At 35.6% G+C, this 25,053-nt stretch overlaps 2 protein-coding genes across 5 annotated transcripts; both read left to right on the top strand.

Annotated features, from left to right (window-relative positions):
• The first annotated feature begins 6,921 nt into the window (after positions 1–6,921).
• Positions 6,922–9,053, top strand: LOC308683537 (uncharacterized protein). Its single transcript, XM_081354016.1, has 6 exons — positions 6,922–6,984; positions 7,177–7,225; positions 7,378–7,713; positions 7,792–8,067; positions 8,149–8,244; positions 8,888–9,053. Exons 1-6 carry the CDS (start codon positions 6,925–6,927, stop codon positions 9,034–9,036), a joined length of 966 nt encoding a protein of 321 aa, XP_081210142.1. The 5' UTR covers positions 6,922–6,924; the 3' UTR covers positions 9,037–9,053.
• A 6,026-nt stretch (positions 9,054–15,079) lies between these two features.
• Positions 15,080–21,851, top strand: LOC308683677 (uncharacterized protein). 4 transcript variants are annotated; one of them, XM_081354263.1, is made up of 6 exons: positions 15,080–15,202; positions 16,957–17,008; positions 17,109–17,453; positions 17,574–17,894; positions 17,980–18,069; positions 21,231–21,670. In XM_081354263.1, exons 2-6 carry the CDS (start codon positions 16,987–16,989, stop codon positions 21,386–21,388), a joined length of 936 nt encoding a protein of 311 aa, XP_081210389.1. In that variant the 5' UTR covers positions 15,080–15,202; positions 16,957–16,986; the 3' UTR covers positions 21,389–21,670. The 4 variants fall into 4 exon arrangements, with proteins under 4 accessions (XP_081210389.1, XP_081210390.1, XP_081210388.1 ...); XM_081354264.1 differs by having other exon boundaries at positions 15,145–15,202; positions 17,574–17,870; positions 21,231–21,850; XM_081354262.1 differs by lacking the exon at positions 15,080–15,202 and adding an exon at positions 15,292–15,673 and having other exon boundaries at positions 17,574–17,870; positions 21,231–21,850.
• The last annotated feature ends 3,202 nt before the right edge of the window (positions 21,852–25,053 follow it).

The raw sequence follows: 25,053 nt of genomic DNA, 5'->3' as shown, positions 1-25,053 counted from the left end.
GAGTAATTACTCACAGATTTTGCATTTTTGGGTGGACTAACCCTTTAATTCATGCTTCAAAACTTACTGTGTCAGAAAATTGACCAATGTGTCATTGTGTGAGTCACACTAGGTAAAAAGTTTAGATGGTTTTTCATCATGGAAATATTTGTTATATACAAAAAATCATATTTTTTTCTAGATGTAGGCCTATTTATACAGTACTGTTGTAGCTGCTTCTGTTTAAGGTTATGACTGGGCAAACTCCATATGTTTGATACCAAACTTGATTGGTTGTTTGGCAGGATTATGATTCCTATTTCGTAAAAATGACAGGTCATGAACGCCGGTGAAGATTCCCCTGTCAGCCACTGGAGGTCTCACTCAACTGAGTACTAGTGTTAGTTTTGGACTTCATTTCCCAAGAACCCAAATGCAGGGATTGGTGGATCCTTATCACCAGACTATTTAAACCCTGCTTGTTCAGTCACACATTGCGAAGTCTTGTTTGCCCTGGCTGCATTTCTGAGCATTATTCTATCATTGTATCTTCTGCCTGTGTTTTGACCCTGCCTTGGTCTACCATTTACGACTCTTCTCTGTTTACCTGGACTCTTCTGCCGTTTGCTGCCTGCCCTGATCAAGTTTGATGTCCTGTCTCTGATATTGTTGTTCACTCTGGTGTTTCGACCCACGCCTGTTTGTACATTGAGCTCGCTTTATTTAAATAAACCGCACATGGATCCTACTCAGCCTGAGTCTCTGTTACATTTACCAATTCCATGTCAGATATTTATGGAATATACATGCATGTTTGACAGATTTTTATAACTGAATGGATCATTTTGCATGTGATGGATCATGGCTCACATGATGAAATATTGTTTAGAAGTTGTCAAGAGTTTGCCAATTTCACTGAGAATCAACTCATCAGTTTTGACTTAGTTTTTCAACAAGCCATGTGCATTTAGTTATTGTGCGAATTGTAAACAATTGTACTTCACACATGTGCCAAAACACATGAAATTTGCTTAAACCAATAAGAAAGTCACATCTGATGAGAACAAGAAGCTAATTCTTCAGAAATCTGAAAATTGAGCCAAAGCGATTGAGGACAAACGGTAATTTCCTCTTTGTAAAATGTGTAATGCACACACGTGTGCCTGTCGCCTTCTGAATTACTTAGAAATGAAAACACCTCAGCATGAGGTTTTACAGCATGAGACACTTCAGGATAACACAGCGAGACCGCAGCCATACGCAACACTTTCCCTTGCAAAGAGGGAAGGTGAGTGTGTGAATGTAATGAGGAAAACTATTTTATATGTATATGGATTTGATGCAACATGGAATGTTTAATTAATCTTTATCTTTAGTTGTCCAGTTAAAACAACAGTTATTCATTTCACTGTACACTCTTAAAACAGCGATGCCATAGAAGAACCTTTTTTGGTTCCTCAAAGAACCTTTCACTGAAAGGTTCCTTAAAGAACCTATTTTTTCCTTAGTGCCATAAAGAACCTTTTTCGATACTGCAAAGAACCCCTCTCAAAGGTTCCTTTTATGATACCATTGTACGTTTAAATTTATTTTCGGGCCACCACAGTCTTAACATAGGAAGCACAAATCTATTTGTGGCGGTCAGTGTGAATATTGTGGCAGGCCGCCACAAATAAATCAATGTATGGGAAACACACATTTACTCCAACAATGTGAGGTCACATGAGACTGACGGTGAAGAACCCTTTTATAATCTAAAGAACCTTTAGATTTAGAACCTGCAATGGAAAGTTTCCTTGGATGTTAAAGGTTCTTCATGGAACCATATACCCCAACCAAAGAACCTTTTAAGAACCTTTATTTATAAGAGTGTATGCACAAAAAATTCTCACCCTCAGATTGTTCCAACCTGCCTGTGACTTTTTCTTTCTTTCTTTCTTTCTTTCTTTCTTTCTTTCTTTCTTTCTTTCTTTCTTTCTTTCTTTCTTTCTTTCTTTCTTTCTTTCTTTCTTTCTTTCTTTCTTTCTTTCTTTCTTTCTTTCTTTCTTTCTTTCTTTCTTTCTTTCTTTCTTTCTTTCTTTCTTTCTTTCTTTCTTTCTTTCTTTCTTTCTTTCTTTCTTTCTTTCTTTCTTTCTTTCTTTCTTTCTTTCTTTCTTTCCTTGTTCTGTTGTGGCTGAATACTTACGTCTTCAGCTTTCTGCAATAAGAATGTTAAATACGCTAAATCTATCCTTTGATGGATGGATGGATATCTAATCTTATCACTTGGATATGTCCCATTAAGGAAGAGAAGACTATCGCAAGTTCCATTTTATGCTGACTAAGGCATTTTTATGCCCTTCCCTCGCTATCTTCCCTGCTTCTCTTTTACTCTGATGTATGTCATTGCTTACTTTGCACAAGTTTCCACTACTGGTAAAACCCTTGCAATGGGTTTAAATGGAATGTCCTAAGCCCTTGATCACTTGGAATCTGCTATGGAGCATGCATATTGAGTTCCTGCTATGTTGCCACAATCATGTTGCATTGTGGTCTATGGATCTGCCTGAAGTGTACATAAAAGTAGACTTGCTCCCTCGGTCAAAATCAAGGGGTCGAGGGTTGCGTCCAAATAAACTTCCCTCGTCCACTTGACAAAGTTGAACAAAGGTTGGAAGTGCTAAGGGAAGTTCGCAAGCCTATTTCTAAAAATGGATTTAAACACAGCCTAAGTGAGAACAAGAGAAGTTTAAAGCTTACAGGCTTTCATATGTTGTCAGCCTGCGATTACTTTTGGGATTTCTAAATTTTCTCAATTCTGCATTTGACGCATCCTCGATATCAAGAATTTTCTTTCTGGCGTCCTCTTGTACTTGTGTTCTTTAGTATTAAAATTGAACTACGATGGTTAATGATGACCTAATACTAAAACACAAGAATGCAAGACCGGATAAGAATAAATTAACGCGTTTTTGCTCTTCCATTGCATGTCTAGATGGATGTTATTGACCATTGCGCTCACGTCTTGCATGTTTTTCAGCGTCTTGCTGATGAAAAATGCAGCGCTCAAGTTAAAGTTGACAGTTACAAGGGGGGTTAAAAAATTTAGATTTAAGGCCATATGAAGGGTCATGCTAATTCTAGGGAGGAAATTAGATTAGTCACTTTCTGCAGAAGAGAAATTCAGAGGAGGATTTTTGAATGCATGCCATTTGCCAATTTTAGGAGTACAATATAGATGACCTCAAAGGTAATAGATTAGATAGACTAAAAACAATCAAACTCACATTTTAATTTCCTGAGTCTGTAGCTTTGACTGTGGTATATGGGATACGTAAACATTTAAAAAATGTTTTATCTATATGTTAGATATAGTATCAGCAGTTCAATGACATGGGAAAAAAAAACAGTTTCAGGTTAGCTTCAACACAAAACAGCCTGAAATAACACTGCATTACATAAATGATCATAAGGAAATAGCTTTCAAAGAGCAATAAGAGACAGCCCTACTATGTGCAACTGCAGGCCGTAGAGGTTACGATAAGTAATCTTAATTTAGTTTACATGTTCTGCCTTTGCACGTTCAACTTTGACCTACATCGGCCTTTGATGCATCACCTGCCTCAACGTACTACATTCACAACCTCCTACACAGTGAGGTTAAAATAGCCAGGCCAGAGGCCACTTCATTGCTTTTTCTGTTCAGCTTTCCAATCAGAGCATGAAGATGTTGATCAACAAAAGAGGTTTTGGTGGAAATGAGGTCTACAGGGCATTTGTTTCAGAGCATTGCTACACTATCTGTTATCCAATCAATCAACTGTAACCAAAAAAAAATATTCTTGCATGACAAGAATCATAAATGTGTGTTAACTTTGGAAAGTTACCATGAAAAGTCTTAATTTATTAATATCTTTCTCAATAATGCAATTTAAGTAGTTCAGCAGTTTAAAAATGAACACAAGAAACTCTCTATATATAGCCTACATCAGAATCCTTCCTTATGTCTATTTCTGCTTTCCGTCACCATGATCTCAAAATCTTAAGGAAGGCATTTTATATTTTCAGAACATGATGTAGAAACTTAAAATAGTGAAAGAACATTTGAAGCATATGGTGAACACCTTAAATAAAAAATAAAATAAAATAAAAACCAGCTAAAACCAATCTAAGTCCAGTTAAAAAGGAACGTACTCATAATGTTCTGGGAAGGTTCTTTCAAACTTAAGACAAAAAAAAAAAAAAACAGTAATGTTAATAGAACGTTCATTCAAAGTTATCCAGTCTTTAGTAATATCCTCAAAACTTTAGCACAAAAACGCTAATCATAAATTGTTTGCGGAATGATTTTTGTAATGTATTTTTTTTTTCTGGAATGTTTTTGTTTGGTGTTTTTTAACAAGCAAAATTCTCAAAAAAGGGGGATTTTCACACTGACTTTGTTTGATGCGGTTCGAATCCGAGTGTGTTTGTTCCTGGTGCCCCCACAGCATGGGCCTACTTGATTCTATCAAACCCTGATGCATTTGTGTCACTAATATGCACAGTGTGCATGATAGAAAACACAACGCAGGTCAGTATATTACAGTGTCCTTTGCGGAGACACCTTTTACTTCCTGAAAAAGTGCAGACTCAAGTTCAAGTTGCTTTCACATTCACACAAATCGCACCAGATATATCTCTGTGCAAACAAACTCAGACCACCTACAGATTAGGTGTATTTAACACCTATGTATTTAGTACCCCGGGACGCTGCCCCGGTCCTCATAACAGCTTTCACATTACCAATTTTTTGTGCAAACTATTCTTTGTTGAAATAAGCTACCATTATTATTAAAAAAAACTTAGTTGCTGCATACATTTGGGAGTTACAACTTAGCAATTGAAATAAGCTAACATTACCCACTGGGTTTGTTTGATTGTGCAGGCAGAAAGACAAGTGACGAAAATGGATCTAAATAATCTAAATGGTTCTGTAATAAAGTCTTTGCTAAACCACAGCCATGAGTGGTAACAACTGCTGCTTACTAACCTTTAATGCTGGGCGCGCCTTGTTACAAGGGCAATATGTAGGCAGTAAGTGTGTTAAGTGGTTTTACTGAGATACAGTGTGCGTGCTCTCTGAATGTGACGAAAATTCTTTTTTTTTTTTTTTCATTTTTTTTTTTTCATTTAAAACGGTAAGCTGTTAACGGTAAGTTGGTAAACAGCAAGTATTTTTCGAATAACTGTGTTGTTATTGTTTTTAAGCATTGAATAAGAGCACTAAACAATTATGTGTGGTATATTAAAGTGTTCATGACATTGTTTTTTTATTACTTTAATATGTTCCTTGAGGTTTCCTTATAATGTTAACACAATATATATATATATATATAATCTGATTTTAAGGGGCGGCTCCTTTAAGGCTTGTCAGTCAATGATTGGTTATCATTCATCATTGCATAGAAAACAGTATCAACACCCAAGTACCCAAGTGTTTTGAAAACATAATCCACATAAAACCATCATTTACAGACAAAGGATTATTACAAATCATTTCATAATCATCGGATTGTGATGCTGTCAGATCCGGTACTGCTTCATCTTTAAGCAAAAGTTATTTTGTGAACTCTCCATTACACTGTGCCTCGCTGGCAAAACAAAATGCTCAGAACAAACATAATTCTCTGATGCAAAATTAAAATTAAAATGATTCATGCACTTGTTTCCGACGCTGGCATCCCATCTGAAACTCAAGTGAGCTGTTAAAACTGGTCATGTCAAAGCAAACCTTCTTTCACTCTTCCATTTGTCCTGTTTTCGACAGACTCAAGTGAGTGGAATATGTCAGAAACTGAACTTGCATCTGTATATTGTATCCAGTGTAGACAGCATCTGTAATTACAACAGCTTCTATGTGCTTGTGACACGACGCAACACTCGCATCCAGTGTAAGCAAATGTCAGCTGTTAAGTAAGAGTCATATATTCTTGTGACATGTGAAGACCAAGTATGAGTCCTGAGTTTGTCCACTCCATCCAAGTTAGTGCACACACATTTTTAGTAGTGAGTAGAAAACACACACACACACACACACACACACACACACACACACACACACACACACACACACACACACACACACACACACACACACACACACTCACTGCAAACCGTTGACACACACCCAGAACAGTGGGCAGCCATTTTGCTGTGGTACCTAGGGAGGACTTGGGGGTTATGTGCCTTGCTCAAAGGCACCTTAGTCATTTCCCGTCAGTATTCAGAATCGAACCCACACCAGTCTGACTGCATCATTGCAATCTCTCTTTGCACTTTTTGTCACATTACTTTTTTGGGTTTTTGTTATGGTATTTAGGCTAATGATGGTGAAATTGTATTTTACTTACAAATTAATAGCCTATGTATTTTTTTGTAAATAACACGTCATAAAAATGTTTTGCGTTCTGCTGTCAAACCAAACTGTCACTATCTCACACCATCTCTAGGCACCGTGAAAAATGATAATGACTCACTATAATAATGATCATTTTCTGTTCTAAGTAGATACCAGTGGTTTACACAGGTTACACGTGCGTCATAGGCCTGAAACTAAATTTTCCAGTCTTGCCCATGTTTGTGGTTGACAAGCATTTACATGAAGATATGATGCAACTCTTACATCATTTTCTTTCACTTAATTCTAGCTAACAAGCAAATTTAGAGTATAAAATCAAAATAAAATAAATGTATTAATAATTTACATCTCTAAATTGCACTCTGTTGGTGGTTGAAAATTGGATAAACAGTCCTGAGTGTAAGATTTTGTTCATATTTTGATTTATTTTTGTCTACCTAGCATCTTTTTAAAATGTGTGATGAAATATACAAGAAATTTGACGAGATCCAGGTGAAAATTGTTATAACTGCTGCTAACCTCTGCATTACTTAAAGAGGAAATCATTATGCAAGCCCAGTTTTAGCATGAGACGCCTGACGGAGAGATCGCAGCCACATCTGACACTTTCCCAGGAAAGAGCGATGGTGAGTATGTGAGTCTTATGAAGATGTGTGAAAATAATTTCAGATCTAAATGAATATAATGCTTTTGCTAAGCTGAAAGAATATTTAATCGGGGTGAATATGCTGCTCTGAATCTTATCACTTAATTCATAAGATCTTTGTTGAAATGATATTCATATGACATTTCTTTTTAATGTGTAAACTTTTTTGCAGTGTTTCTCTCTGATCTGTTGTGGGTGGATGCTGCTGTCTTCGGTTTTCGGTAATAGAAATTGCATTAAATATCCTCTAAAGTACTTGAAGTTGAATCTATCAGAAATGTTGTGCCTCAGCAAACAACACAGGAAGCTCCTGCATGTGCAACGAGTGAGAAAGCATGAGAAATTCAAGTTGTTGCTGGTCTTTGTTTTTCAGCTTTTGGCAATGCGGCAGCAAATAACGCTTTATTTGTCAATCATGGACAGTCTGCCAAAATTACCTGCAACTACAGACGGACAAATGACACAGAAATCATGACAGTGAATCTTCAAACATTAAATCATACACTGTGTTCATATTTACATGTGGGTTCATGGAATAAACAAGATTGTAAAGATCACATCAGATTCATATGGATTAAAGAGATTATGGAAATATCTTTTGAGCTATTAAATCTCCAAAATCAGGACACCGGCACATACATCTGTACTGTGAAGAGGATTGCAAAACCACCTGAAAAGGATCTAGGAGTAGAAAGAGTTCAAGTTATTGGTAAATACTTCTTTGTACTCAGAAAAAAAAAACCCATCAATAGATATATTATAATAATGTTTTCATGAATTCCTGCAGTACGTCCCGTCTTGTCTCTGTCCTGTGAGAAGTGGCCTAATGGATCTCCCATACTAGTGTGTTCTGTGGGATTTTACCATGATTCTCTTGAACAGCTGTGGATCAAAGATGGAAACGTTCTCAACAGCTCACACAAATCTTTCAATGGATCCTCATACCTTGTACTGCCGCCACACACCTTCAGTGACACAATCTACTCTTGCTGGGTAAACCACTCATCATTAAACCAACCACTTGTGGGCAATTTATCAAGCTCTGTCTGCTATGAAAGAGGGGGTAAGTTTTGAGATATTGCACATTTTTTATTTAAATGTTATACTGTATTTATGAGGCCTTCACAATTATTCTGTCTTGTAGGTGCGATGGTGAACGTGGTCTTTATCATCTCGTCGGTGTTGGGTGTCTTTTTGATCATTACATTCATGTTCATTGCAGTCATGTGTAAATGTTACAGTAAGTCTCACTTTACATCCTAAAAGTCTCACTTTGTTTAAAAGTGTCATTCTGAAACTGGAATGTTTAAAAAAAAAAAAATTGCAAACACAGGGCCGTTGAAAGTGTTTCTCTCAGAATTTCTTGATATTAATTATATGAAGAGTTAAGATGCAAAAGCCTCTAAGTGCCATCTGAAATTTTCCTCTAGAATTATCATTTTTATCAAGCTCGTATATTTAAGTTCAGTAATTTCACTTAAATGGCAATGAAAATTACCTATGAATTGTCATTTAAGTGAAACTACTGAACTTAAATATACGAGCTTGATAAAAATGATCATTCTAGAGGAAAATTTCAGATGGCACTTAGTGGCTTTTGCATCTGAACTCAAAATGCAAAATGTCATTAGGCATCAAGTGTCATGTTATCACATTATAAAAGAAGTAACATTATCTCATCAGTCACAGTGAGTCACAAATCTCCCACGCTTTTAGTACCTGTTCTTGGTTTTATTGGTAAACCTTAACAACCTCTGTCGTCTATCTAAACCTGATCATGCCCACAAATGTACTAATGTAATAGTGTTCATTTCCCCTCACATGTGATTTAGACTTTCGTCACCATGTGCTATGACTGAATCAATGTTTTAATGTTCTTCCAGGAAGAGCACGTTCACAGTCTGTGCCTCCTGTAGGAATGAGTGTCACACCTGAGCCTTTCCTCCACGATCCCCTGCATTCTGAGGCATTGTATTCAACACTCGGTGACCATCATCCAGTTCGATGCAGCCCTGTTGAAGTAAAAACATAAAGACATTATACAATGACATATCTCTGTGTATTCACTACCCTAGTATAATACAACAAGTAGTTCTGGTCTTCAAATTTGATTGACAGAGTAGCGTTCCAAAAGTGCATTAGTGGAGGAGATTCGTCGAGTTTTTCAGCAGGTTACATCAATACGCCAGGCAACAATTGATTGTTATACAGTATGTGACCCTGGATCACAAAACCAGTCTTATGTTGCATGGGTATATTTGTGGCAATAGCCAACAAAACATATATGGGTCAAAATCACTGTAAAAAGTAATACCTAGATCTAACTTATAAAAAGTGAGGCAAGTGGCTGCATTGGATGTTTTATGTTGATTCAACTTGCAGCCTTTTTTAAGTATATTGAACACTTTAACATTACTTAATACAAACGCAACAAAATCGAGTTGAGTTAACTAATAGTACTAGTATTACTCAGTTAGATAAACCTACTTTTATTGGTACAGGTAACTTATTTATGGGTTGCTACAAGTAACCTGTACTCATTTTAATTAGGTTTTATGAACTTTATTTTCTTAGTAAAATTAACTTAATCATATGTGAATAAACATTTTAATTGAGTCCTGGCTATAACCTCAGAAAATAAATCTAAATGTCTATATCCTGCACTACAGTGATTAACTTTACATAAACAGACTTTGTCAATAACAATTACAAATTCAATTGAAGAAGAAAAAGATGAGAAGATAGATTGAAGACAATAATTTATTAAATATATTCAATGTCAAGTGTCAACCAGTGTCACTTTTAACAGTGACTACAAAACAGCAAATAAATGTGCCCGCACATGTACACTCTAATATAAAACAAACACTGTAGAAGTGTATTTTCAACCTGTTCTGAACAGTACATTGAAATATCCAAACTGCCCAATCTGTTTGAATAAAGGTAAATGTGAGTCATAACATCACATTGTATCACACTGGAACTGCAATGTCAAAAATGACATGATGATGCACAGGGTCCAATCCCACAAAAAGCCTCTGATATATCTCAAGTATACACCAGTTTTGAGGGGTACTTGTGGTCGAGAGCATAGGTAAGTCCAAACAGGAGGCAGCATGCTTTCGACTGGTTTGGCACACCTCTGACCACGGGCTGTCCTTTATGATAATCCCAATCGTGTCGGGGTGATGGCACATGTAAATTTTCAGTGGGCAACTGCCAAGCTCAGCGTGCACCTCTGTTTCAGCCCGACTCTATTGGTGGAGACAAAAAAAGAATCAAGAGTTTGGTCAGATAAATAGGAAATGAGATGAATATAGCAGACAGGTAGAAGACATAACACACAAAGTAAAAAATTTACTTTTGTTGCTAAAGGTGGTGGATACTAGACTGATACTGTGACCAGAGTGAAGTTTACCATGACAGTGCCATTGAGTGTGGGTACTAAACTATCATGATCTACTCTAGCATGAGTGTTGTCTTTTTCTGGTTCAAAGGATGCATTACAATAAAACAAATGCAATTGTCCTTGCCTGTACCTGATTGGTCATCACATTACTGTTAATTAAGCTACAGTTTAAATATCTTTCAAGAGCAAACACAATCACCCCATATCATCACAATATTAATACACCCACTAAGCAAAATTATGTCCAAAAGACGTCATTTCAACGTCTTTGTCACAAAGACGTACGTTGAAAAGACGTCCACTGAGGAGCCAAGGTTTTTACGTCTTTTTTTTAGGTGTTCTGTAATGAACGTTCATGGAACCTCCATACAAGGTTGAAAACTAGTTCAGATGTGGACAATGTGGACATATTTTCAACGTCATTTAAGGTCTCATTTGGACAATTTATACTTATTCTAGTCCAAATAAACACTCTCTGGATATATTAAATTAAAACTCACATTTATTTCAATGTAATTCCCATGTGTAATTGCAAAGCAATTCACAGACAGTGAAGTTTCTTTTCAAGATTTTTGGACAAACACGCACTGACACCTTTAGACAGCTTAGCATCTGTAATTCACACATATTTGGATCGTGAGAGAAATCAGCTTCGAACCAGGGACCTTAAGCTGCCTGCCCTTAGTAGACAGTAATGATTTCATGATTTTTGGACAAACACACACTGTCTGTGAGTTGCTTTGCAATTAGAAATTACGTTGAAATAAACATGAGTTTTAATTTAATGCATCCTGAAAGTGTTTATTTGGTCCAGAAACAGTTTAAATTGTCTAAATGAGACATTAAATTACGTCAAATATGTCCACATCTGAACTGGGTTTTAACCTTGTATGGAGGTTCCATGAACGTCTATATTGGACTTACAGAACACGTCAAAAAAGACGTCATAACATTCATTCTGGCTCCTCAGTGGACGTCTCTTCAACATACGACTTTTTTGACAAAGACGTTGAAAAGACGTCTTTTGGACATAACTGTGCTCAATTGGACAGACATAAAAATAGACAAGTAGCTTTAAGCCCAATACATACGTGGTGGACACTGATGAGGTCTTCCTGTCTCTTCCCCATGTCAATCAGGCATCTCAGGACCACTTCTCTCCTTTTCTCCACAGAGGCAGATAAATCCAGTCAAAAAGTATAATCTGATCAAATTGTAATTGAATTATTTTTATATTTTATATTGAATTGAATTATAATTATATTCTGAAGTTTTTCTTACCTGGATGTGAAGCTCGAAGACCCCAGGCAACAAAAGTGCTTGGGTATCTAAAGACCAGGAAAATGCATGTTAGAAATAAGGTTAAAAATCAGTTGTAAATGTAACTTCTTTAAGTAATAGGTTAGAAATAGTTTAAGGGTTTTTTCAACCAAACATCTGTCATTAATTGACTATGCAGCATTAAAATAACATGGATCAAATCTCTAAAATCAGCCTACTTTGTGTTTTAAGGATACTTTGGCTTTAATTTTACCAATAATATCACTTTTAGCATTAACTTAAACTAATATTTGACATTAAACGGTAAGCTAAAAGTCCTAAGTTAGATAGAACACGTTAACTAGTACTATGCTAGTTTAAGTTTACGCTAACTAACGATTAAAAGTGATAGTATTGGCAAAATTAAAGCCCAAGCCTTAAAACACATAGTAGGCATGACTACAGCACTAATTTCATAACAGCACGGTCTCAACCGCTGTTGTCTGCCGATCGACCACACTGTGCAGCGGCAGCCATCTTACCATGTGTGCAGGATAGCTAGCTATACAGTACAATTTGCAAACCTAACCTCAGCTCCCTAGTGAAGAGTAAGCGATTTCGCGTGACTTTACATCACCAGTCATTCGGATAAATTTGCTCAACTTACCGTGTTAATCAGACCCTGATATTCAGATCCGTGGCAGCGACCAAACAGTTGAAGTGCCGAGGAAGATACTGCATCTGCCTGGAAGGTCCCCGCCAGTAAAAAAGGGATAATGCCAACTTATAAAATTTAAAATATTTACGTTTGATGAACACACCTGCCACATCGACCGCTGCTCAAATAAATTGTGCATTGTCAACTCACTTTTATAGCATTTGTTGTACACAACGACCACATACAAATAACTACCCAAATAAATTGCATGGGTTTTATTTAAAATATATTGTTATATAAAAACTGATATATTTTAAGTAAAGATGAAGTATTTTGATACTTTTTTGTATAAAACCAATAAAATAAACTAGATTACAAATATTTTAAATATATAAAACCTACTTTGTGGGTGTAGCACTTTTTACAGTGATTATAGATTTTTCTTTTTTGCCAAAAATCATTAGGATATTAAGTAAAGATCATGTTCCATGAAGATATTTTGTAAATTTCCCACCTTAAATATAGAAAACATTTATTTTTGTGAATGGATGCTGCATTGAATGGATGCTGAAAGGCGATTTTCTCAATATTTAGATTTTTCTGTACCCTCAGATTCCAGATTTCAAATAGTTGTATCTCGGTCAAATATTGTCCTATCCTAACAAACCATACATCAATGAAAAGATTATGTATTCAGCTTTCAGATGATATATACATTTTCATTTAAAAAAAATACACATAAGACTGGTTTTGTGGTCCAGGGTCACATATGTGACCCTGGATCAGAAAACCAGTCACAAGTAGCCAACAATATTGTATGGGGCAAAATGATCAATTTTTCTTTTATGCCAAAAATCATTAGGATATTAAGTAAAGATCATGTTCTATGAAGGAAATTTGTAAATTTCCTACCGTAAATATATAAAACATTTATTTTTGTGAGTGAATGGAACACAATCGCGAACATAAATGGACAACTTTAAAGGCAATTTTCTCAATGTTTTGATTTTTTTGCACCCTCAGATTCCAGATTTTCAAATAAAAAAAACTTTTTTATTGAGCTTTTAGATGATGACAAGTGGTTGTTATTGAATTCACTCAACCGATTTGCAGAGGTGTCAAAAGTATTCACATTCATTACTCAGGTAGAAGTATAGATACTAGGGTTTAAAAAGACTTCTGTAGAAGTTGAAGTATCAACTCAAGCTTTTTACTGAAGTAAAAGTATAAAAGTAAAAGTAATGTAAGGAAAAAAATAAATTAAAAAACTTACAGACACCACAACGCCAATCAGTTTAGCGATGTGTATTCAGGAGGCGGGAGTCAGATCTAAACCGTTTGTGTAATTGGCCAATTTTTATTTTTATTTTTTTTAACGACGACAAGCCGGAATGAAAACAAGCCGAAATTAAATAGGAGTAACGAGGCTATTTTTAAAATGTAAGGAGTAGAAAGTACAGATAATTGCGTCAAAATGTAAGGAGTACAAGTAAAAAGTCGTCTGAAAAATAATTACTCCAGTAAAGTATAGATACCCCAAATTTCTACTTAAGTAAGGTAACAAAGTATTTGTACTTCGTTACTTGACACCTCTGCCGATTTGTTCAAACACGTTTAATTTAGGAACAAAACAAGTGACTCTTTATGGGTGATTCATTGAATCATTCACTCAACCCATTCATTCAAATAACAGTGAATCGTTTAGTTACTTAATATTAACATATTGCTTGTTGAGCAAAAACAAACACTTGCAATTGTGTCTGTTTGCCTGAATTTATTAGTACGGCTGTGATTATCTGCATCTGCTTCACTACTGCTCTTTTTCTTTGTGTTCTACAGTATTCATTCTATAGATTTTGGGAAGCCTGTGTTGATAAATTTCACAGAAAATCACAGTGTATGATGGGCTTCAGACTATGATTCCATCCAGTCGGAGGATATCAAACATGGTTGATATTTTGAGCTGATTTTAGAACACATAATTACCATGTGATAATTAGGCATGTCATAATTACCGTAATTTCGACATGACAACACGTGATGTTCTACTCGGAGCTGTTTATGTCGACTGGGAATTTTATGGCAACACTATCAATGCCTAAATACATCTACAGCAGTACAGTGGTCACATTGTACAAGTAGCGCAAAAAATCCCAACATACAAGTAACTACGAGGAAGTGAACGTTCCTTACAAATCTGAATGTATCTTGAATGCATCCTGAATGTATCTCTAGCTCAACATATGAATGTATCTTGTCCTCAGTCATTTAGAGTGTTTTTTTCTGTAACCATTCACAAAGTCGACAAGTGTATGCATGTAGTGTTTTAAAATCTGTTCAAATTTTTAAAAGTTGTGTTTTCCAGACTTAAAGTCACCACAAAATTAAAATCCTTGAAATTCTTGTTTTTTGATGGAATATTTAATTATTTATTATAAATTATTTATCCGTGCACATCATTCTTTTTTCCTAAATCATGTGCCTTCATAATCTTTAATCAAAATTATTTTCTCTCCTTAACAGGGCAAAAACATTTCTTTACAATTGCCTGTATAAAAAGATGGCAAGCTTTAACATGCTAAACTAAACACTTAAAATATCACTTAGTGTATAAATAATAAAGAGCTTCCGATTCATCTTCAACCGAAACCTATGTGAAACTGCAGGCAAAAATTAGGTCTGAGCACATCATCCATGCACTGACTTCATATCTACATTTTCACACGTGACCTAAATGAGAGCTTCCCTGCATTTCACGTGTTTTAGGCTACAACCCCGCTGTGGTTAAAATAACTAGACCTCACCGCCTCTACAGAGCGTGAAGATGCTCTACAAACGAGGTCTTGGTGCAGACCGTTATGAGCAAATGAGGTCTGTAAGACATTTGGGTTAACATTTAAAACGCCCTTGCACTTTTAGACATTGTCAGACAGCTGCAGGTCATGATGTTATACTTCTCCACTGTAGTTTGGACTATGAACAATGCCTCTTATATTGGTCCCTCCAATCAGTGCAGCCATAAAAGAAAAGGGAGCATTGTGATTGGCTTCTCCCTGGATGAATACAGATTGACTTTGAAGGTTGTATGTCGTAGAATAACTACTTTTTTTTAAAATAAGCGGTAAATACTTTAAAATACTTTTTTAAATCAGTCTACAAATTAAGTAGCCTACTCTCAGACAGCCTCAGTCGGATTTGATGGGCTTGTTTCTGAGTTGACCTAGGAAATTACGTCGCCACCTCAGACCAACATCACTTCTCCATTTGCACTATCATGAGTTAGAACAGTCAGCGAGTCCCATGCAAAATGCAAAGAGGATGCAGTTTCTGAAATATGAAATGGTGAGAATTTGGGAGTTTTATATTACAATAGTAATTTATATATATGTTTTACTTTTATAAATCAGCTTTTACTTTCTGACGTTTTTCATTAAAATTTGATATATGTTTCGGTCAGTTTTGTGACGCTTAACTAAACAGTAATTTATGTGATATTTTATAGTCTTGAAATGTATCACTTTGTGGAAATTATGGCTGCACGTTTTGGGGGAAATGTCATTTTGCGATTATTGAGGTCAATAATGCGATTGCGATAACTGGTTTCATGAGTCAACTTGCTTAGTTCTCAAGGAAAATGCACACACAGATTAGTGATAGGCTAATGCTGAAATGTGTATTTCTAAACTCAGTGTTTTCAAATTAAAATTATATTTTTTTTACAAAATTAAATAATGACATCTTTGCATACTGTGAACTTGTTATTGTCTCAACAATAGTATAAAATTAATTGCTCATGAAAATAAGATATTTTGAACATTCTGTCCAGACAAACAGGGACATTTAAGCAGGATTTTGTGATTGTCAAAACATTTGGTAACTAAACAGAATTTTGTTAGGTTTAGTGACAATATGTTACAATGTTTACATGATACAATGACTGGTAGGCTACTGTTTTTAGTATTGCTTGATATTGTGATTTTATTCCGATCTTGAGTCAATATCGATTCATTAGGATAAATATTAGGTAGTAGGCTAGTAGATACATGTTAATTTTTCTCATGGAAAAAATATATCTCACCTAATGCTGTAGACATGCAGAGAGCCCTGTCAGTACGCAGACCATATGCGCCACTAAACTGAAACTGGTCTTCGTGCTATTAGCGGTGTAGAAAATTAGCAAACAGCTCTCAGGGAGAATGGGCTGTCATGTCCACACATGCTTTTATTTACTTTATAAAATCGCAACATTTTGTGTCATAACTGCGCTTGACATCGCGATTGCGATATGATTAATCGTGCAGCACTAGTGGAAAGACTATAGCTTCTTATGAATGCTTGAATCTGATTGGTCAATTGCTGAATTCTATTGTCAAATATGTTTGGGAAAATAATGATTTATAATAACTAAGTTGGCTTGGCAAATGGTCTCATACTTGTGCTAGTTTCATGTATTGTGTAGCGTGCACTCTCATTTAACAAAGTAGCCTAATTTCAGTTCAAATCAATATTTCATGTTTATTTAACTAAACACCTGAGCATGTACAGTCAGCCAGTCATTATTTCAGAACAAACCAAAATATCTATTTGTAGTATAATCACTGTATTTCTCTGTTTGTTCTTAATAGATATCATCATCTGTGACCACATGTGCTCTGATGCTGCTGTCCTTATTTTCTGGTGATTATACCATACTGTTCAAAATGTGAAAATTCTCTGAATTGAATCCCTACTTTTTAATATAACTTACAATGTAAAACTGATTTGTCATCTTTTTCAGTAATAGGTGGACATTCAGAATTCAATGGCACCTCAGTTCAGACTGTTCATCGAGGAAAGTCAGTCAATATCAGTTGTAAATACAAACCATCAAGTGACATTGAATGTTTCACAGTGGAACTGAAAACTAATAATCACCTGTGTTCATTAAGGAAGAGTAACGATTCATGGATAATTCAGTCATGTAAAGATCACATTAGATTTATTCGAAAGATTGAGGAAATGTCATTTGAGGTGTCAAATCTGCAGATAAATGATACTAGCACTTACAAATGTGTTGTGACAAGAACCATACCACCTCCTTCTGTGATTTTGGGTGAAGAAGGAACATTTGTTCAAGTGATTGGTAAGTTTATTATGAGTAGAATCAGAAATCATAGTGACTTGAGTGTATATCATATAACTGAGACAAATATCTGCTCCTAATACATGAGCTTTTTACTAATAACTCTTATATTTACTACAGCACAGCCCAAGGTGTCCGTGTCACATGTAAGAGCATCGGATGGATTTCACACGATTCTTTGCCTCTCTGAGGGGTTTTACCCTTCTGCTCTAGAGCAGGTGTGGATGAGAAATGGAGGATTTCAGAACGTCTCTCTCACATACAACATTAACAAAACCAACCCAGATGAATCATTCACCCTCCATTCATATTTGAATGTCTCTGACTGTACAAACTACTCGTGTTGGGTAAATCACTCATCCCTGAGCCAACCAATGATTCTCCACCTGTCTCCTGCTGACTGTTATGAGAACAGAGGTGCACAAAGCAGAAAATACCAAAGTGTGTCTTATAAAAATATTTGCTCAAATTATTAGAATTTTTATGCAATCATTGTGTTATGTTGCTCAATATCCCTCTTTCATAGGTAGGCCTATAACAACGTGGGTGGCTCTGGTGACTTGTGTGCTGCTGATTCTTGCCATACTGATTATCACAGTCGTGTGTGAGCGTTTAAGTAAGTTTAATATTTGATCTCCAAAATATAGAGTCTGTTCTTATAAATTGAAATCCCAGTTATCATTCTCTTGGAATGGAATTTTCCATCGTCCTCGGCGTCCTCCTGTAAATTCGTCCAGGCGCAGGCAAAACTCTTCCTCGATTTGCAAACAGGCGAATTTATCCGTCTTTCTTCTCCTCACGCTTCCAGTCGCCCTTCCATGCGATTTTCCCGATGAATTCGAAATCATTGCATAAGCTGTATTAACTGTTCGTTTTTAAATCTCCTGGTCAACTGGCATTTGTAATGGGTATAAAACTGCACTTTTCGTTCCATGGACTGCCATTCAAACGCATGCAAGCTTATCCGAAAAGTTTTGCTTGCATTTAAACTGCGAATTCGCATCACGTGACCAGTAGAAGATCGATATGTCATGTGTGACCTCTTGGCTTGCAGTAAAGTAGAGTAGATTTTATATTTTCTACATTTTGAGTGTTTTACCATTTGTTATGTTGAATTCATGTTTATAAAAACACGCTTCAGCATGGTTTTAAAATGTAAAAAAGATGCGCTGTGTAATTTTTAGCGGCATCTAGTGGTGAGGTTGGGAATTGCAACCAACAGAAGTTACGGTGACCGACAAGAAAAGAAGTCATCGTCTGAGACAGCAAAGAGCAGCCAGTTAAGCAAAGCAATGAGGTTTCTTTACAAAGATAAATTAAGAAATTAGGTTTATTTATTCAGTAAACCGATATGTTATTGCAAAATATTATTGTTATTTGTTCATCATTGTGTCAGAGTTTTATTCACTGACTTTAGCTTGCTTCTTTGCACGAAGAACAACATAGTGATGAAACGTGTCTGTCTCTTTATGGCCCCTGAAGAAACATGTCGGCGCATTTCAATGTAAAAAAGCGTAGTTATGTAGATGATATTGCATTTGTCAACATATCCTCCTAAATTACACAATGCACCTTTAAATGTATAGGCCTATACGGTTTATATTTGCCTATATATGTAAAAAAAAATCTTACAAAAACTCGGTGTATGATCTCTCAAAATATTATGCATGTTCTATTCTGCTAGTTAAGATCTTCCCAGTTATGTAAATAACACATAACTATCTGTTCTGTTGTGTATGATGCTTTTACAACTCACATTTTCAAGTAAAGTGTTCGTTTTTCATGCCATGAAAAAAAGCATTCCTAATATGTCAGCAAATTTAAAAGCTGTTGTTAAAGGAGAACTCCGGTCAATTTTAACATTGAGCTAATTTTTTTAGCGCAATTTTCCACCGGACAAATTGCGCTTGTTAACTTATGATTTCTGTTCTGTGCGTCTGTGCGCACCAATCTTGCACTTCTATCTACTCCTCAACCAGACCACCTAGAGACTTCGGTTTTTCGGCATTATGTTAAGGAAGGTCTAATCTCGGGAACGCACAAAAAAAATCCAGGAAAAGATTTACTATCTCTTAGTGTTGTGATCCCATGAGGTGAGAAAACACTCACCGAGTTTTTATTACTTGTTGTAAATTTGGAGTGCTATCAATACAGAGAACAACGACAAAAATCGGTGTGGCCTACACCGTGTTATCCTCTTTTTAAAATTTGCACCCTGTTGACTTCAATGGGGCAAGTTTTAAACCTGCTTTTAGCCTCTTAACATCCTTGATGTGTCATTACAAGTGCACAGCCAATGTGAGTGATTCCTTCAGAGTGAACACGAGTAGATCTGACTGCAGTAGATGTGAAAGATATGAATAAAAGTGATGTTATTTCAGCCAGCGCACATACCTGTATTTACATCCTGTTTTCGGTTGAAGTCCATAGTAATCGATTGTCGAGTTCACGCGCGTGATCATAGGTAACTAAACCTATGCGCGTGAACTCGACAATCGATTACTATGGACTTCGACCAAAAACAGGATGTAAATACAGGTATGAGCGCTGGCTGAAATAACATCACTTTTACTAATATCTTTCACATCTACTGCAGTCAGATTCACTCGTGTAGGCAACACCAATTTTTGTCATTGTTCTCTGTATTGACAGCACTCCAAATTTACAAAAAAATGAGCTATACCCGCATCTTACAAATCTATACCCGCCCGCGCCCTCAGATCACTTGGACGCGGCTGTGTTCAAGAGGTAACAACGATATAAATACTGTTCGTTTTCTCACACAAACCGCTCGTTTCGTGTCTTAGGCCATCAATGTGTACTTACGATGGGGAATTGTTTAATTTGGTTCACGGGGAATTGTTTTAATTTGGACTCTGTGCATGCTCTTTGATACCTTGACCATAGAGCTGCATTATATGACTGACAGACAAGAACGGTTTGACCTAAAAATAACAAAATTGAAACTACTGCGGAAAAAAAGACACCTACATCTTGGATGCCCTTGAGGTAAGCTAAAACATACCAACATTTAATTTCAAAGTGAGCTATCCCTTTAAGGAAGATTCTTTAAGAGCCTTAAATGACAACCCCTTTCTGGCTTGTGGTGCACATATACCACTTATGAATGGTAGATATTGCAAAGGCAATAAGTTGGAATAAGTCCCGCCTTCTAAATAATAGAGCCAATTGGCAACATCATCGTGTCACTGCAGCTGCCAAGTTCCGGTTGCTATACAAACAGATAGTGAGATGCACAAAATGTAAATGCGAACTAGTGAAATGACATGACATGCTAGTGCAAAATAGGCACTGTTTTTGTAATTAGCACCCAAAAATTAATTGGATTTGTGTTGAAATATAATGTAGTCTGGAATAATATATTTTTTACAGTAAAATACCAGAGTAATAACAGCAACTGTCGAACGTGCATGAAACCAAGGTTCTTTACTGTGACTCAAACTGAAAAGACCAAAACATGAACAGCTTACCAGATGCTCTGTTCACTCACGCACATGGTTTTATATAAGTGAAATACGCATGCTCCTCTAGGACCCTTAAATCACAGCATGGATATCCGAATTAGACTTTTTTTTTTTACATGTTTTGCATGTCTTCATAAATTAATTTTACGAAAATGAAAATTTTATGAATATAAACATATTAACAAAATAACAGTGCAAAGGGGAAGGGTGGGAAGGGACTCATGCATTGTTTTTTCTTATCGTCTCATGAGCAATCAGAACAGATCAAGTCATTATTCTCATGTTCTTCCAGGAAGAGCACGTTCACAGACTGTGCCTCCTGTAGGAATGAGTGTCACACCTGAGCCTTTGCTCCACGATCCCCTGCATTCTGTGGCATTGTATTCAACACTCGGTGACCATCATCCAGTTCCATGCAGCCCTGTCAGAGTCCACTCATCTCCACAATAAACACTGAACAAAGACATTTTACTATGATTGATAGCCTGATCCATGTCTATATCATTCACTGACCAGACACCAACTTGTGTATGTGATTTATATTTCTATGATTTTTTACTTTGCTTAACATTTTGACTGTAAATATGTTCTGCTGACAAAATATGACCATGAGGTATTTGCAGCTTCAGCATTTTAAGAACCAAATGAAATGGTTTGCTGAGTGCAGTTTTCTTTCCTGTGTTGACGTATACTTAAATAATTCATTAATAAACTGTTCATTCTTTATTTGTCACATGTAGCTTACTGCTTCTGCACTTTTGCCTATGACCTACATCCGCTTTGCATGTCATTGTGTGGTTAAAATAACCAGTTCAGCTGCTCAGTCAGATCATGAAGATGATGCTCTAAAAAGACTCTTGATGGAGACAAATACAAGCAAATAAAGTCTACAAGACATTTGATTTCACTATTGAACACTTTTAAGACATTGTCACTGCAACTTCAGGTCATAATGTTTCTTCTTTATAAAACTAAACTAAACTTTTATATGGGTGCCATCCAATCAAGGAAGGCCTAAAAGAAGAAAACAGTTGTGATTGGCTTCTCGCTTGATGACAGAATCTGGGTGTGATAAAAAAGAAATAACTTTAATTTGTTTCTCTTCCACACATACACTCTAACTGAGTAAACTGTATCTCAGACTGCCTCAGTCGGATCGGTTGAGCTTGTTTCTGACTTTACAGCACAACCGCAGACCAACTTCTTCATTTGCACCATTATTAGTTGGAACAGAGACCTGTAAAAAAATACAAAAGAGGATGCAATCTCTGAAAAAAAATGACAAGGTGAGTACATGGGAACTTTTGTAATGCATATTACAAGATCAGTATAAACAGACCGTATCAATGGAAATGGAAACATTATAATGATGCAGAGGAATTTTGTGTTGCTGGTGAATTTGTTAACTTTTATCGACTTTTGTTTAAATGGTTATTGACTTAACTGAAACAATTGTTTTGCTCCATATCAAAAATGTAGTCTTGCAAATGTATAATTTAGAGGAAAGACAAACCGCTTATTGTGTGGCTCTCTGGCATTTTGGCATATGTCTGACTGGTCAGTTGTGGTGTTCTGTCCAAATATTTTAATAACACTAAGATTTCATTGTTAACATGAACTAACAATTAAAAACAAAACTTAAATTTTTTAGTACCAAAAGTTGTAACTGTTAGTTAATGCACTGTGAGCAATTTTTTATTAAACAATTTGTTAATAACATTAACAAAGGTTAACAAATGCTGTAAAAATATATATTGCTCATTGTTAGTTAATATTAGCTAATGAATTAACTCATGTTTGCAAATTAGATGCATTTCCAAAATAATTAACATTGTAAATCTATTTTTATGTATTTTGTACATTGACAACTCTACATTTTGTGTACACATACACTTAATTGCGAAAGAGTAACTGATCTTTTTCTCTTCTGTATTTTGTTCTTGAAAAGTTATTGTTCTTTTGCTCTTAGAAATTCATTATAACATGTTTTTCCATTACTTTAACTCATCAAAATATTTGAACAAACTTCATTTTTTTAAAAAATGATAACTACACAAGATTTTTAAAAAAGTTGATTAAAATTCCAATTTGATTAAACTTAAATATCAGCAACTGAACTTAAGTCGTTAAGTTGAATTAGGGGGATTTTTTATTTTTTACAGTGATTCTGTCGAAGAGTCGTGGAAACGCAATCAAATTATTTTCTTTTTCTTTTCTTTTCTTTTCTTTTCTTTTCTTTTCTTTTCTTTTCTTTTCTTTTCTTTTCTTTTCTTTTCTTTTCTTTTCTTTCTTTCTTTCTTTCTTTCTTTCTTTCTTTCTTTCTTTCTTTCTTTCTTTCTTTCTTTCTTTCTTTCTTTCTTTCTTTCTTTCTTTCTTTCTTGCAGTAGGGGCAAATGGAAACGCAAAAATAATATTTGCTATGATCTTTCATTCTTCATCTAGCCAGTAGAAGTTTACCCTGCTATATAGTTTACTTCTGTTCAAAACTGGGAAATCAATATCCCACTTTCTTTTTTCTTTAGATGTCATCAAAGTGTAACTCTGTGACCACATGTGTATGGATGCTTCTGTCTGGTTGGTATTTTAATTTGAAAATCTTATTTTAATATTGTATTTATATTTAATATAAATATTTATTTATAATTAATTATTTTTATTGAATCAATATTATTTTAAATTAAATCTAGTGAAGTGATAACTAAAACATTATTATTATTATTATTATTATTATTATTGCTGCCCTGTCTTTTTCAGTTGTTATAGCTGGACATTCAGAATTCAATGGCACCTCAGTTCAGACTGTTCATCGAGGAAAGTCAGTCAATATCAGTTGTAAATACAAACCATCAAGTGACATTGAATATTTCACAGTGAAACTTAAAACTAATAATCACCTGTGTTTATTAAGGAAGAGTAACGATTCATGGATAATTCAGTCATGTAAAGATCACATTAGATTTATTCGAAAGATTGAGGAAATGTCATTTGAGGTGTCAAATCTGCAGATAAATGATGCTGGCACTTACAAATGTGTTGTGACAAGAACCATACCACCTCCTTCTGTGATTTTGGGTGAAGAAGGAACATTTGTTCAAGTGATTGGTAAGTTTATTATGAGTAGAATCAGAAATCATAGTGACTTGAGTGTATATAATATAACTGAGACAAATATCTTCTCCTAATACATGATCTTTTTACTAATAACTCTTATATTTACTACAGCACAGCCCAAGGTGTCCGTGTCACATGTAAGAGCATCGGATGGATTTCACACGATTCTTTGCCTCTCTGAGGGGTTTTACCCTTCTGCTCTAGAGCAGGTGTGGATGAGAAATGGAGGATTTCAGAACGTCTCTCTCACATACAACATTAACAAAACCAACCCAGATGAATCATTCACCCTCCATTCATATTTGAATGTCTCTGACTGTACAAACTACTCGTGTTGGGTAAATCACTCATCCCTGAGCCAACCAATGATTCTCCACCTGTCTCCTGCTGACTGTTATGAGAACAAAGGGAGGTTTAGAGGTATTACACATTACATACATCTTTTTATTCTGCATAGAAACATCAGAATACATAATGACCCTTCAATAATCATATTTTATAGACTGTCATATTTGGATAGTTTTGTTCACCTCTGCATTGCTGACTCTTGTCCTCCTGATCATCACAGTCATTTGTGAGTATTGATTTTATCTCTAACACAATGCCTTCCTCTTGTTTTCATCAATATGAACATCATTGATCAGATGTTTTTTTTTTGCATCAATAATCTCTTCTAAAGGTTGTCCAATGAGATCCTGTCAACAGCCTGTAGAGGTCAGTGTCCCATCTGAGCTCATCCTGCACTCTGAACTGAAGACAGAGGTGCTGTATTCAGTTCTGAGTGATCATCATCCATCTAACAGTCACCTCCACGATACTGATTGTTCTAGCGTGTTATTCCAGTGAGCCATTGTGCAAATACAGTTTAAAACCATGATTTGTGTCATTTATTTATTTGTTTTTATTTCTCAAGCCATATTGGTCAATCTGATTTTATCTGGGGTGGAGCAAGTTTTTAGCCGTTTTAACAAGTTCTCAGTGAAATCACTAAATTGAACCTGCCA

Source organism: Scardinius erythrophthalmus (assembly GCF_964197995.2).
Source record: "Scardinius erythrophthalmus genome assembly, chromosome: 23".
NCBI lineage: Eukaryota > Metazoa > Chordata > Actinopteri > Cypriniformes > Leuciscidae > Scardinius > Scardinius erythrophthalmus.
Note: the sequence above shows the minus strand (reverse complement) of the source record. Positions and strands in the feature narration are given on the sequence as shown.

Coding starts and splice junctions, on each gene's coding strand:
- LOC308683537 (XM_081354016.1), top strand. CDS start 6,925: ATGAGACGCCTGACGGAGAGATCGCAGCCACATCTGACACTTTCCCAG. Junction 7,714..7,791: donor AGAAAGAGTTCAAGTTATTG/GTAAATACTTCT, acceptor GAATTCCTGCAG/TACGTCCCGTCTTGTCTCTG. Junction 8,245..8,887: donor AGTCATGTGTAAATGTTACA/GTAAGTCTCACT, acceptor ATGTTCTTCCAG/GAAGAGCACGTTCACAGTCT.
- LOC308683677 (XM_081354261.1), top strand. CDS start 15,632: ATGCAAAATGCAAAGAGGATGCAGTTTCTGAAATATGAAATG. Junction 15,674..16,956: donor AGTTTCTGAAATATGAAATG/GTGAGAATTTGG, acceptor TGTTCTTAATAG/ATATCATCATCTGTGACCAC. Junction 18,070..21,230: donor AGTCGTGTGTGAGCGTTTAA/GTAAGTTTAATA, acceptor ATGTTCTTCCAG/GAAGAGCACGTTCACAGACT.